Here is a 13,431-nt window from a genome sequence, read left to right as displayed (position 1 = left end):
CCATTGTTCGCTATAATATATTTTTTTCCAGCCCTTCAAAGTGCAGAAAAAACACAGTTTTTATTTGGAGCTAACCAACTGCTGATTGGTGGGCGCTAACCCTGGGCGGAGGGATACGTGAGTTGGTTAGGTCCAAATAAAAACTGTGTTTTTCCTGCACTTTGAAGGGCTGGAAAAAATTATATTATAGCGAACAATGGAACTGTGTATTTTTTTCAGGTAAAACCTCTTTTAGGCCGCGAAAATAGTCCGTTTCTTTGGGTCTGTTCACAACACTGTATGTTGTAAATCTCTGGGCAGGGCTATTATGGGCTGGCGTTGCTAACGGGAGGAGTGCAGAGAGTCTTCTACTGCAATTAAAGTTCTTAGGGGCTATTTGTAGATCATACAACCCCACTTTAAAAAAATGCTACTATCCCTTTAATCAGTTTGTCCAATAATGTAAGACAGGGAATAAAGGAGCTTGTTTAAGTTCAGGAAGTAGTGGATATAAAGCCTATCCTTTGGTGTAAGAATCACATTGTGGCGCAGTGCTGTGTTTTATTCGTCATGGCGACAGCTGATGAGGTCAGGTTTCGTAGTCTTCATAGACAGTCCGTAATGACCAGAGCAGAACTTAAAAACTTCATAACCCACAATGCCTTGTGAGGCAGCCAGACACTGTAGCTGTCGTTCTCCTCCACAGATCTCCTACAAAGCCCTGAGCTCCTTCGATACGGAGTTCGACCTGTCCAATCAGAGCGGCAAGGTGTTCAAACCAGCCAATGACACAAGTCACGTGTTTACCGGCCTCTACCCGGGCTCCACCTACTCTTTCACAATAAGAGCCTCCACTGTGAAAGGCTTCGGACCACCAGTGATCACCCAGTTCACCACCAAGATCTCAGGTAGGATCCTTCAAAATAAGAGCAGGATTTCAACTTGTGATTATCTCGTGAACTATCCAAGATCCTCAACCTCAGCATCCCACTCTACCCCAACATGGTCCTGCATGGTGACCTCTCCTCGTTATCACTCCCAAAACATCATCAAACATTCATCCTCATCTCCACAGCCATGGCCAAAAAAACAACCCTACTCAAATGGAAAGACAGAACAAAACTTTCACTACAGCACTGGTACAATCTGCTGACGGAACATTCAAATTTGGAAAAAAACTTTTACCATGAAAGATGATATCACCCACTACAACAACACCTGGTCTCCATTCATACAATTTGTCCAGAGCTGATCCCTCAAAACTACTTCACACCATTCATCCCTTCCTTTCCCCCTTTTATGTTTTTCTTTTCATTAGCCTCTTTATTCTCTGTTTTTGTTAGAAATGTCTTTATTTGAATAAACCCCTTGAGATGTACCATCTTGTTTTCGAGGGGGTCCAAACATATAGACAAACATGATCAGGGTCAGGGCTCCTCTAACTCTTATTATCATTTCTGATTTGGATCCAGATCACATCCTGGTACAGTCTTTTATTGACTATAATGATGTTTCTAATCAAATGTCATGGTAATTAATCAGAAAGACTACAACAGTATGACACATGTGAGGAACAGGAGCATGTTGCTGACAGCCCCCCCCCCCTCTCTCCCCCTCAGCTCCTCTGATGCCGGCCTACGATCAGGAGTCTCCTCTCAACCAGACCGACTCCACCGTCACTGTTCTGCTCAAACCAGCTCAGAGCCGAGGCGCTCCGGTCAGGTAATAACACACACACACACACGCTGAAATATTCAGCAGCATCAATCTTCTGCTTCATAAAGTTTTCATCGCTGAAACGTTAAACATTAAAACACAACATGAAGAAGGAACCAGGCCTGTCACAGTCACATGGTGTCCAAATATGGCGGCGCGTGCCGAGCGGTCTCAGCGGGCCGGCTCTCTGCACAAGACTTGCTTGGTATCTCACCTGTTTCTTTGTTTGTAATCAGACAGACACACACTCACGCTTACTGTTAAATCTCCAATGTCGGCGGCCCAGAGGAAGAGCGTATCCGCGGTAACAGTCTTCACGTTAACAGCTGCCTGCACTCCGTCGTCAGCTTGGGATTTAGTTAATTAACAATCAGCAGGCGGGGCTAATCAGAACCTGCTGCTAACACAAGGATTAACAGGGGATTAACAGCTAATGTGTCAATCACACACACACACACTGTGGTTTCATTTCACTCAAAATTGTCAGGAAACACAAAGATGCCTGGGTTCATCTGCTCATGTCTTCTTACAGACAGTGAACAGAAGCTCCTGACACAGGCTGCAGACCTAAACACACACTGCAGCGAATCACATGATCCATGCAGTGTCACTGCACATCTGCTTGTCTAAATTAAATTCATTTGGAGAAAGTAGCAGTATAACACGCCCTTCAGCAGAGAGTAATGCATTCTGGGCCGTTTGCAGCCTCAACGCTAGTGTTTCCAATGTATTTATGGTGATTCTGTCACAGTTCACAGCATCAATCAAAAGAGAGGCGGCTCCGAGCCTCCTCCCTGATTGACTCGCTGTTTTCTGAGTGCCCAAGTGTAAAATATTGCAGATTACAGGTAAAGACTCCATGAAGGGTCGGGACTCGGGGTGGGCCGGGCTTGGGTCATGACTGAGGACGTAGGCTGATTTGTTTTGACATCACAACTTGCAGAAGCTGTGACGGCTGGTTTTAGGGCTCAGTTTCTGAATACAGGCTGTGGATGGATATTTGTTACTTGTACAGAACCTAGAGCTGTTTTATAAACAAGGAACAAATGGAGATTGACCTTTAAACTACATAGAGCTGCGAGCAGCACAGACATGTTTCCTGTTGCTGCAGCGTGAGGCCAACTGTAGCTCTGTGAGCAGCCTCTTCTTCTCCGCCGTCATCATAGAAACCCACTCAAAGGGAGATTATTACAGCTCATCTTGTTTCTTTTCTTAACTTAAAGAATCCATGAAACATAAAACATATGAAGTCTCAGAGAAGCAGGGAAATGCATCATTTCGACCGAATCCATATTCATATCCATGTTGTGTTTATGCAGGAGCAAAGCGTGGATGTGTGTGTGTGATACACGGTGTGTTAATTGACATGATAGCTGATGTGAAATCCATCAGATTGAACAGATGCTTCTCTGAGATACCATTTCATGTTTGTGTGTTTATATTTAACTTTGCTTTTGTTTCCTTTGACACCGGAGTGTTTGTCGGCCCGCAGGCACACACACACACTCTGCAACACGCACATACTGATGTATAAGAGCCTCAGATCGTAGGACAAAAGGTGTTGCCGCGGGCAACCTGCTGCCATAATCAGATTATTGTCACACACACACACACACGTACACATACTCGCACACACAAGTGCTGCGACGTGAGCGTGAAGAAATGTGATTGGAGATGGTTTGTCACAGACAGAGAGAGGAAAGAAAGAGAGAGACAGATGTGAAGGGGAGGAGAGAGGACAAGAAGAAAGAGGAGGAGGAAAGAAAGAGAAAGAAAAAGAGATGATTGAATCTGTCTTTCTCTTCATTTTTGTGGGAATTAAACAGATTTTATAGTGTGTGCGACTGTGTGTGCCTGTGTGTGTGCGTATGTGTATATGTTATGTGTGTGCTTTCCTGTCCTCCTTTAGTTTCCTGTCCAGCGGGAAATGTGACAATGCAGCAATTTCACATTCCACACCCTCAAGTGTGTGTGTGTGTGTGTGTGTGTGTGTGTGTGTGTGTGTGTGTGTGTGTGTATGGTGATATATGACTTCTGTCCTGAACCTGGTTCCTGTGAAAAATACAACTATTGTTTCCAACGTCCCTGAGGACACAACCACCATTGAAAAGTCAAAAAGGGTTGCGTTCAAGTGCAGGTGTTTCTGTGTGAACTGTGACGCTTGGTGGTAGAAAACTGAAAGTGTCCCTCTGCTGTTCTTTGTCGTCTAACAACAGTTTGTAACAGCAAAATTGTTGTTGACCTTGTAAAGTTTTTTTTATGGAGTTGGGATTCTGTAGAGTTTGTTTTATTTTATAGACCACCAACATTTTCTACAGAGACTGTGTATTTTTCATAGATCTTCAAGTTGTTGTGGTGTCTGTAATGTGTCTGTAGTACAGAATCACAAGTAGAGTCTGTCTCAGTCTGTGTATATCCAGTTTCTGTAGAATCGATAGTCTCCAGAGTTGATGGAGATGATGGATTTTTTTTCATCATAAGAGTCACAAGAGATTTTTAGAGAGTAGAGTATAGTTTCAGTGGAGAGGGGTGGATAAAGTTATCTTAGTGTCACTTGAATTTCTTAGTTTCAGTTACAGCAGTGCTTTAGGAGGTTCAGTAGTTTCAGCAGAGTTACAGCAGTGCTTTAGGAGGTTCAGTAGTTTCAGTTACAGCAGTGCTTCAGGAGGTTCAGTAGTTTCAGTTACAGCAGTGCTTCAGGAGGTTCAGTAGTTTCAGCAGAGTTACAGCAGTGCTTTAGGAGGTTCAGTAGTTTCAGCAGAGTTACAGCAGTGCTTTAGGAGGTTCAGTAGTTTCAGCAGAGTTACAGCAGTTTTTCAGGAGGTTCAGTAGTTTCAGTTACAGCAGTGCTTTGGGATGTTCAGTAGTTTCAGTTACAGCAGTGCTTCAGGAGGTTCAGTAGTTTCAGTTACAGCAGAGTTACAGCAGTGCTTTAGGAGGTTCAGTAGTTTCAGTAGAGTTTCAGCAGTGCTTTAGGAGGTTCAGTAGTTTCAGCAGAGTTACAGCAGTGCTTTAGGAGGTTCAGTAGTTTCAGCAGAGTTACAGCAGTGCTTTAGGAGGTTCAGTAGTTTCAGCAGAATTTCAGCAGGTTCAGTAGTTTCAGCAGAGCAGTGCTTCAGGAGGTTCAGTAGTTTCAGTTACAGCAGTGCTTTAGGAGGTTCAGTAGTTTCAGCAGAGTTTCAGCAGGTTCGGTAGTTTCAGCAGAGTTACAGCAGCGTCAGTATTTTCAGCAGTTTCAGCAGATAACGGCAGTGCTTTAGCAGGTTACCTATTTCCAGCAGTTTAAGTATATTTTAATTGAGTTTCAGCTTTGTGCTCTTCTAACAGACTGAAACCCTTCCCTTTGAAGGAAATCATTTAAGGACAAGGACATCAAACACACTGAGCAGAGGCTGGTGGGCATTGTCCAAGGTTCTTGTCTGGTCTACCACTGTGGCCAGTCCAGTCCAGTCCAGCTCTGTGCCCACCACAGAGCCGGCCCTCCTTACCAGTCTGTCCAGTCACATTTTCATTTGTTTTGTGTCTTTCTGTATTTTACCCACATACAAGATTGAATGCCTTCGTAGACAGGCTGAAATGAATGATCAGTTTAATGTCAGACTCCTACAAAGTTACAGCCCCTACATACAGAGACAGAGAGTTAATAAAAATGAAGGAGAGAGTGATGGAGTGGAGGAGAGGCAGAGCTGACCTTTCTGTGGTGCTGAATAATGAACCAACAGATGGGTGAGAGGAACAGGAGTGTGATTTTATGTGTAAGGGTTGTATGTGAATAGAAATCAAGCCAATATTCTTCAACACAGTCACTCTTCCAAAGGCAAGGCCAAAATTTATTAAAAATCTTAAAGGACTTCTGCAACAATCTCAACGACAAGCCTCCAGTAGCCTCTCTTACCTGGTTGATACTCTTATTTTGAAGTTACAAAGTAAGTGTATGTACTGTAGAGCTGCCTACCAGAGCCTTCAAAATACATGTCTTGCCTTGAAAATTATGAATAATAGGAAAAAGTAGGGATCTCCTGAAAATGTTGTTCTCCTGAACAAAGTTTAACTGAGCAGTTGGATGCAAAAAAAAGAACTATGAAATGCATTTCCTGAAGCAAATGAGTGAATGCCGAGAGTACAAAACAGAATAGTCTAAAATAGCTGAAAAATGCCTAAAGAAGAAATTTCCCAGCAACACTTGTAAGCTCAACCCTGAAGGAGATTCCTCAAGAACTGCTGTAGTTAATTTCAACGGAGGTAGATTGATTTAAAAACTGGATGTTGAAATATCAGACTGGAGGAGCTGTGAGCTGAACTACTGTACATTAATTGTAAAAGCTTGGATCTTAAAGGGATAGTAGCATTTTTTTTAAAGTGGGGTTGTATGATCTACAAATAGCCCCTAAGTACTTTAATTGCAGTAGAAGACTCTACACTCCTCTGTATGATTTACAACTGTATGTTGTAAATCTCTGGGCAGGGCTATGGGCTGACGTTGCTAACGGGAGGAGTGCAGAGAGTCTTCTACTGCAATTAAAGTACTTAAGGGCTATTTGTAGATCATACAACCCCACTTTAAAAAAATGCTACTATCCCTTTAAACATATCGATGTCAGTATTTATGATGATATGATGTCATCGTCACTCATGATATTTCTTATTACCAATTAATAACTGAAACACTTGACGTGACGTTCTCCGTCTTCTGTCCTCTGTCTGCAGCAAGTACCAGGTGGTTGTGGAGGAGGAGCGCCCCCGCAGGCAGAGGAGAGGTACTGCAGAGATCCTCCGCTGCTACCCGGTGCCCATTCACTTCCAGAACGCCACGCTGCTCAACTCTCAGTATTACTTCAGTGCAGAGCTGCCAATGAGCGAGCTGAGAACGCCCATGCCCTTCTGTGTCGGTGAGTCATCCAGCTGTTAGCTTCTCTGCTAACTAGTTTGGTAGTGCGATTAGTTTACCTTGTGTGACCTGTGTTAATTACTCATCAGATAGTGAGTTGAATTAGTTTGTTCATTTGTGAACATTTGCTGTTAAGTTAAATTGCTTTTTAATCGCTTAATTAGCTTTTCTTTATTTTGTTTTTTTGTGGTTTTATTTTGCAACAAATCACCTGCAGGGTAGATACACTGAAAAAAGTGAGACTTTGGATCAACTTAAAAAAATTACTGTAATTTGTTACACCTAAATTTATTAGTTTTTCACAAATTAAATTTATGATTTGGTTGAACATGTAAATTTTGATTTAATGTAAATAAATTTTGTATTTTAAGACAAAGCAAAAAATTTGCTTTCAATCAAAGTAAAAACATTATTCATACAAAGACCATAAACTATTTTTTTTACTCTTTTACAACTTATTTTTTTAATTTGGGAAAACCTAATATTTACCATTACATCCAATTATAAAATTTACTTTGGATTAAACTAATTGAATTGCTGTAATTCTGTTACACGCAATTTTTTTAATTTGGGAAAACCTAATATTTTCCATTACATCCAATTATAAAATTTACTTTGGATTAAACTAATTGAATTGCTGTAATTCTGTTACACGCAATTTTTTTAATTTTTCTCAAGTTAAATTTCTGATTCAGTCCAAAGTATTTTTTTAATTATACCATAATCAATATATTTTCTTTAGTCACAAGCCAAAGTATTACTTACTTAGATATACAATGAAATTTTTTGCCTTTTTAAAAACTGATATATCACCATAAACAAAATTTAATTCCCTATAATATAGGACTAGAATTCACGGAACTGATTAACTTAAGAGAAAACTTAAACAGGAAAATTCTCTTCAAAAGACCATTTATTTTTGATGACTTAGAAATAGGCATCACCTCAAACTCGCAATCAGCAGCCAGGAAAGTATGCGTTTTACACATAAAAAACAAAACTTGTGTGTAAAATAAAATAAAATTTGGTCTTTTCATCATGTTACTTTTTAAACCATATGAAAAACATCAATTTACATGTGTATCTTAACATGTATAACTGGTTGCACTCTTCTTTAAAACTTGAGATGCAAGGGAACAGCCATTAAGTTAAGACTTAACAGAGATAGAGTTTAACAGTCTATCTAATAAAATCTTTGCTATCCTTTGACAAAAAGGTATGAATATCATTATTTTCAACCATTATAAATGCAAGGAAGTCACAAAAAATAAACCAAGGATACACACAGTTGCTATGGATGCAATTATGAACAAAGGCAGTTCAAGAAAAAAAAGGAACCATTACTAGTGCTCTTGCTGATCATTCTGAATTTAGCATCATTCAACATTTTCAATGTTAATATCAGCGCCACAATATTTATACAACAGAAAGAATTCTGTTACAGAGAATACCAGAAATGAAAGCCTGTTTTGAATCAAAGCTGTTTTTTCTCTTACTTATAAGGACCCCTAACATGATCCTGGGATGTATTTGAATACAAGCACTTAAAACAGATCAACATCCTGTATCCAAATGTCTTTCTTTGAGCAACCCCATATTTAGAGCTTGACACTGAGACTGCACACTCTGCGTGTCATTTTCTTTGGCTCTATCTCCATGAATATTTTCTGCAGTGCATCGAAAGTGTGTTTGAGCTCACCTGGATAGCTCAAGTTTAGAGCATATATGAGGCCAAATAAGAGGGCACAACCATGTGCAACTGATGGCAGTTCATTAAGCACCTCCACACCTTCAATGATGATGCCTACGTCACGTGGTGGCTTTAGTGGATCCTCCTCCTCTCTGATGACAAACACAGCCATTGTGCACTGTTGAAGCTCTCTTTCGGCGTCATCCTCCTCACCAACCTGAAAAAAGACAAGACATTTATTGTATAAAAGGCTACTCTGTATGTATGCGCACAAGTTTGTCTCCCTTTTGTGTAGCAGGGAGTGATTTAATCATACATCAGAAGACCAAAAGACCTTTTCTCTCATCTGTAGCAAACTTTTAGTGGACAGTTACTCATAGTTTCTGCCTGTGAATATAGATATTTTCCCTTGGAAGGGTGCTCTTGTGATACTCTGAGTGTCAGGTGAATAAAGAAGTACCATTTCTGCTGTAGTACCATTTCTGCTGTACTTACATTGTGTTTATTGTGTTGCATCTCATTAAATTACATACTTGTATTTCTTCAGTGATAGATACAAATATTTGTTATCATTGCATAGTTTTACGATTATGAGATTATGATGAATGGCTTGTGTGTTTAGTCAGTCAACTCATCTGTTAATTGCTCCATGGGGAGCAGATGTGCACTTTGAGAGCACTTGTTTGCTGACCAGCAGATGGCGCTTTTGGACCTTATAACTCACCTTTTTGACTAATATTTGTTGATACATACTTCAGTTAGGATTGAAGCTTAATAGAATAATGCAAAACTTCTTACCAGAAACTCCTTGATGAGTTTTTGTACATCTTCTCCAAGGTAAGGGATGAGGCACTTCAGCAGACACTCTCTCCTTAGGCTTACATCAAGGCTCTAGGTAAGTGCAAACATAAACAATGAAAAATCATGCTGTTGAACTGTGCAACTTGACTGAAGATGCAAACATGAAAATGCATCAATGGGAGCTTAGACTTACAGTAATTGTCCAGTAATCAAACAAATGATTTGCGCAAACGTCAAGATGCACATTGTGCTTCTTACAACATGTAATACAACTCCACAATCAAATGTGATGACAATATGACACATTAACACAATTGCTTCTATTTACAATGTTACTATTTGTGTGATGTAAGGTGAGTTTTGCAGTATTACAGTAAGTACACACCTGATCAAGAACTTTAAGCACATCCCGGGTCTTCTCCCTGACAGCTCCTCCCTTGTTCCTGATGATCTCAATCAGCTTGCTGTGGTGCTTGTCCAAGGAGGCCAGGAATCGTGGTTGAAGTGGAACAGTAGTGATCCTTGTGAATTCAGCATTGATCTTTATAAAATAAAATATCACATATGTAAGTTATGACATTAGATATTGCATTAAGACTCTGTGCTGTAATATCTTTTGCGACATTTTTGTGACTGCTTTGGCTAATTTTTTTTCACAGGTTTCATATAATAGGAGATATATAATTTAATTTACAGGCCACCACTGACCTATTGCTATTGATTGAAAGAATGAATTACCTCATCCACTGTAAACAATGCAGGCCATCTCTCTTTCACCTCCTCCACTCCTGATTCCTTTGCCACAATTTCCTGTCTTCGCAGTGAAAAGGTCTTGTCCATTTTGTTCTTTATCACTGCACGATTGTTTCGCTTCTTCACTTCTGTCAAAAGTGACAGTCTTTCATCTTCCAAATTATCTGAGGTCTCTCCAGTTGGAATGTCAGGTATGTGGTTGGCTTCTCCTCTCCTAGGTCTCTTGACTTTTTTTGCAGGCAATGCATCCTCTGGAGCTTTGGATTTCAGCGAATTTGCAAGTAATTCAGCACATCCAATGCCCTTCAGCTGAGTACGGTAGTTGCCCATTTTTGTCTTCAGCCTCTGTTTCCATCCGTAGCAACCATTGTATGAACCAGGTTCATAGAGGCATGGATGCTTCTTAATTAGCGCTTCTGCTACGTCGCTAAAGTCAGCATCTGTTGGGTACGGTTTGTACTTGTAAATCTCTTCAGCTACCTTTCTCAGAATGTCTGATATTGTCTTAGGACTTGGAGTCAATGGTGTCTTGGAGGAGATGTACACTGCATTTCCCTTCTCTAACTGGAGCTCAGTGTCATAGGAGAATATTGGGATGGGAAACTCCCTTGGCCACAACCGGGTTCTTGTAGAGACAGAGCTTGAGGGTGAGGACAGGAGCTCTGTGTCATCAGTTTCAGTGGACACCAAATCATCACAGACAGGGATGGTTTGGTCATCATCAGTTAGTGGAATGACCTTGATAGTTGCAAAATCTTCAAGTTCGGCAGTCGATGTCAAGTTCACTAGTGCATCTCCAAAGTCTCTGTCTTGGTACTGCAATCTAACATTGCAATTTAATCCACACACTTCCCTCACTTGATTGATGAGTTCCTCCACTGTCTCTGGAATACCACCAGGCAGAATTAGCTTCCTGGTGTCATCAGGATTCAAGATAACCCTCAGCTTAGCTGGCCTTCTCTCCATTGTGTCAGTCCACCCAAAAGTATCTAGTAAAAACAAGAAAAAAAATAAAAGGGACATTCTTGGCAAACTGTATGTAATTTTTCTGAATTTCTAAACCTACACACATTCATATACAACCTTATATGTATCTCCTCAGAGAGATGATGTGCCGTCCACCAACCATGTAGTGAGCCAGAGGGTAGGGATCAGTCAGTTCGCACCCCAACAAGCTGAAGTTGTTTAGTGGCAGATATGCTCGATGGTGCTCCAGATACCAGGCATCCAGAAGTATCTAGTAAAAACAAGAATAAAAAATAGTAGTATTAGTTGAAGTACATAATTGGCCACAACATAGATCTAATTTACAATTCTGGTGAAAATAACGGGACATTCTTGGCAAATTGCATGTATTTTTTCTGAAAATTAAACAGACTGATAAAACAAAAAGCTACTTTTAAAGAATTCTACTTTTCCAAACCTACACCCATTCATATACGACCTTATGCATGTATGTATCTCTTCAGAGAGATGATGCGCCGTCCGCCAACCATGTAGTGAGCCAGAGGGTAGAGATCAGTCAGTTCTTGCACCCCAACAAGCTGTAGTTGTTTATTGGCGGATATGACCAAGTCATAAGCTCGATAATGCTCCAGGTACCAGGCATCCAATTTTTTGATGATGAAAATTAGTGTCTCTTGTAGAACAATCATATGAACTATTTCACAAAACTCTGGAAGTCCAGCCAGAGACCCATGGGCTACCACCATTCCAGTCCTGTAGTTATAGCCGTTGTAGGATACATTTTTTGCAAGGTTCACAGTGTCCATATGTGGGTGTTTCTCTTTGACTGCTAGTGCAATATCCTGATTGATAACATCAAGGGAAAGTGTTGAAATGTCAGTAACCTCCAAAGATGGTTTAGCAAATTCAGACATGTGCAGATTATATGCAGTCTGAAATTGGTGCCTCTGGGCTAATGAACACAATACATTTTTATAACAGTTCGTATGACGGATTACTCTTTTGAAAAAGCTATGTTTGGCTTCGTATCTCATAGTCCATAGTGCAACAAGGGGGCCAAACTGGCGAATCAACTGGGGGTAATGCTCGAGAAAATGAAGTTTGGGCCGTATTCTTTCGTGGGGGAAAACCTCTTGGAATACTGCCCTGTGTTCAGATATCTTGAAGTCTAGATAAGAAATGGAGTCCTCAGTATGAAGAGGTGCAACAGCAAGTTCTACTATGTCCTTTAAATCACACAGGACCTGCCAGGCTGGTTCGTTTGAAGGAACTCTGGCTCCAATCAAGAGAGGAAGAAATCTCAACAGGCTCCAATTCTCATGTGCATTCCCTCCAATCGTTCTTTTTGTAGCATAGGTGAGGGGCACAAGATGGGGGCGGTTTGTTTTATCAGTCCACTTGAATGGAAATGTTGTTATTGCTTCATTCAAATTTGCTAATGTAAAATATTTTTTGGAAATTAGCACAGTAAGACAAAGAGCAATCTCAACAGGAATAATTCCTTCAAACAGATCATGAGCTATATCTGGGGGAAAACTCTCTGTCACACTGAAATATGGCAGATTTTCTGACAGAACACACTTTCTTTTTACACCAAAATGACAATCCAATGAATTTTCTTCAATAGCTTTAAGATGAGAAGTATGAATTTCCTCGCTTCTTAAACAAAATGCTCCAGACCTGACCTCTGTTGTTTGAATGTCTACATTTTCCGCTGTACAGAACCTGCAAACATATTTACCTGAAAAGTTTTCCACAAACCCTGCCAAACTGTGCGCCCCGAGGTTGTCTGCCACTACACAATGAACAAACCCTTTCACAGTTTTCCCCAACTTGGCAATAAACAGTCCTTCTTGTTGTAAGGTAATGAGATCATCTATTAATGGCTTCAGTACACTCTCAAAACCATAGCACTTAACATCCTCACTACGAATAAGTGCAGCTAAATATATATTAGACAGTGATGAGTGAAAACTAGCAGGTAAGTTCCCCAATGTCCAATATACCCCACAGATTTTATGTTTTTTTCTTGAAGTTCCTAGGGGGTTGCAGATTTCAAAGTCATCAATGTATAATGTAAGTGAAATGGCACAATCTTTTGACAACTGCAAATTTTCTTTATACTTACTACCATCATAAAAGCATCTATACTGAATTTTATCGGACTGAATTTGATGGGGAGATTTCAAATTGATTGATAAATCTAAAAAAGTTTGACAACTTAGGATCTGCTGTAAAGATTTTAGTATAGAGATGTATTGAAATGATTTTTTGTTTTGGGAATCAAGAACAAATTCTGTGGGTTCTACAGTTTTAAAATGTTTTTTGTAGTATGTCTTTCGCTTCCAGGCAGTGGAAAGTGGGCCACGACTACCAAAAGCTGCTGTAATTGGATTTGACTTACAAATAGTAGATGCTAGTTCTTGCACAACAATCTCATCTACTTGATATTTTTCATTCTGTAAGTGCTGAGATATGTTTTGATGGACAAGGGGTACAGAAGCAGTGCCAAGTAAATAGTTAAACTCTTGTAAAAGTTCATCAACAGCAACACTGGAAACAAGATATATATGTTCAAGCTTCAGTAAGAGTGAAGCAACTTTGAGCTCTGCATTATGTGCCAAATCATCTGTATTAT

At 40.2% G+C, this 13,431-nt stretch overlaps 2 protein-coding genes across 8 annotated transcripts in view; one reads left to right on the top strand and one right to left on the bottom strand.

The window, feature by feature from the left end:
- LOC146966996 (receptor-type tyrosine-protein phosphatase mu-like) overlaps positions 1–13,431 on the top strand; it is a 196,180-nt gene that overhangs the window by 112,505 nt on the left and 70,244 nt on the right. For all 7 annotated transcript variants that reach the window (XM_085763828.1, XM_085763832.1, XM_085763830.1 and 4 more), the window contains exons 13-15: positions 686–887; positions 1,599–1,701; positions 6,403–6,584. In XM_085763828.1, the coding sequence (XP_085619954.1) occupies positions 686–887; positions 1,599–1,701; positions 6,403–6,584 (487 nt within the window). The remainder of the gene's footprint in view (positions 1–685; positions 888–1,598; positions 1,702–6,402; positions 6,585–13,431) is intronic.
- Positions 8,055–13,374, bottom strand: LOC146966998 (uncharacterized). Its single transcript, XM_085763835.1, has 5 exons — positions 11,272–13,374; positions 9,813–10,816; positions 9,460–9,615; positions 9,072–9,164; positions 8,055–8,490 (listed from the first exon to the last, which is right to left on the bottom strand). Exons 2-5 carry the CDS (start codon positions 10,791–10,793, stop codon positions 8,182–8,184), a joined length of 1,539 nt encoding a protein of 512 aa, XP_085619961.1. The 5' UTR covers positions 10,794–10,816; positions 11,272–13,374; the 3' UTR covers positions 8,055–8,181.

The sequence above is a fragment of the Trachurus japonicus genome, chromosome 20 (assembly GCF_045865225.1).
Source record: "Trachurus japonicus isolate A0001 chromosome 20, Traja_1.0".
Taxonomy (NCBI): domain Eukaryota; kingdom Metazoa; phylum Chordata; class Actinopteri; order Carangiformes; family Carangidae; genus Trachurus; species Trachurus japonicus.
The sequence above is the reverse complement of the archived record's forward strand: the minus strand, read 5'-3'. Positions and strand labels throughout refer to the sequence as shown.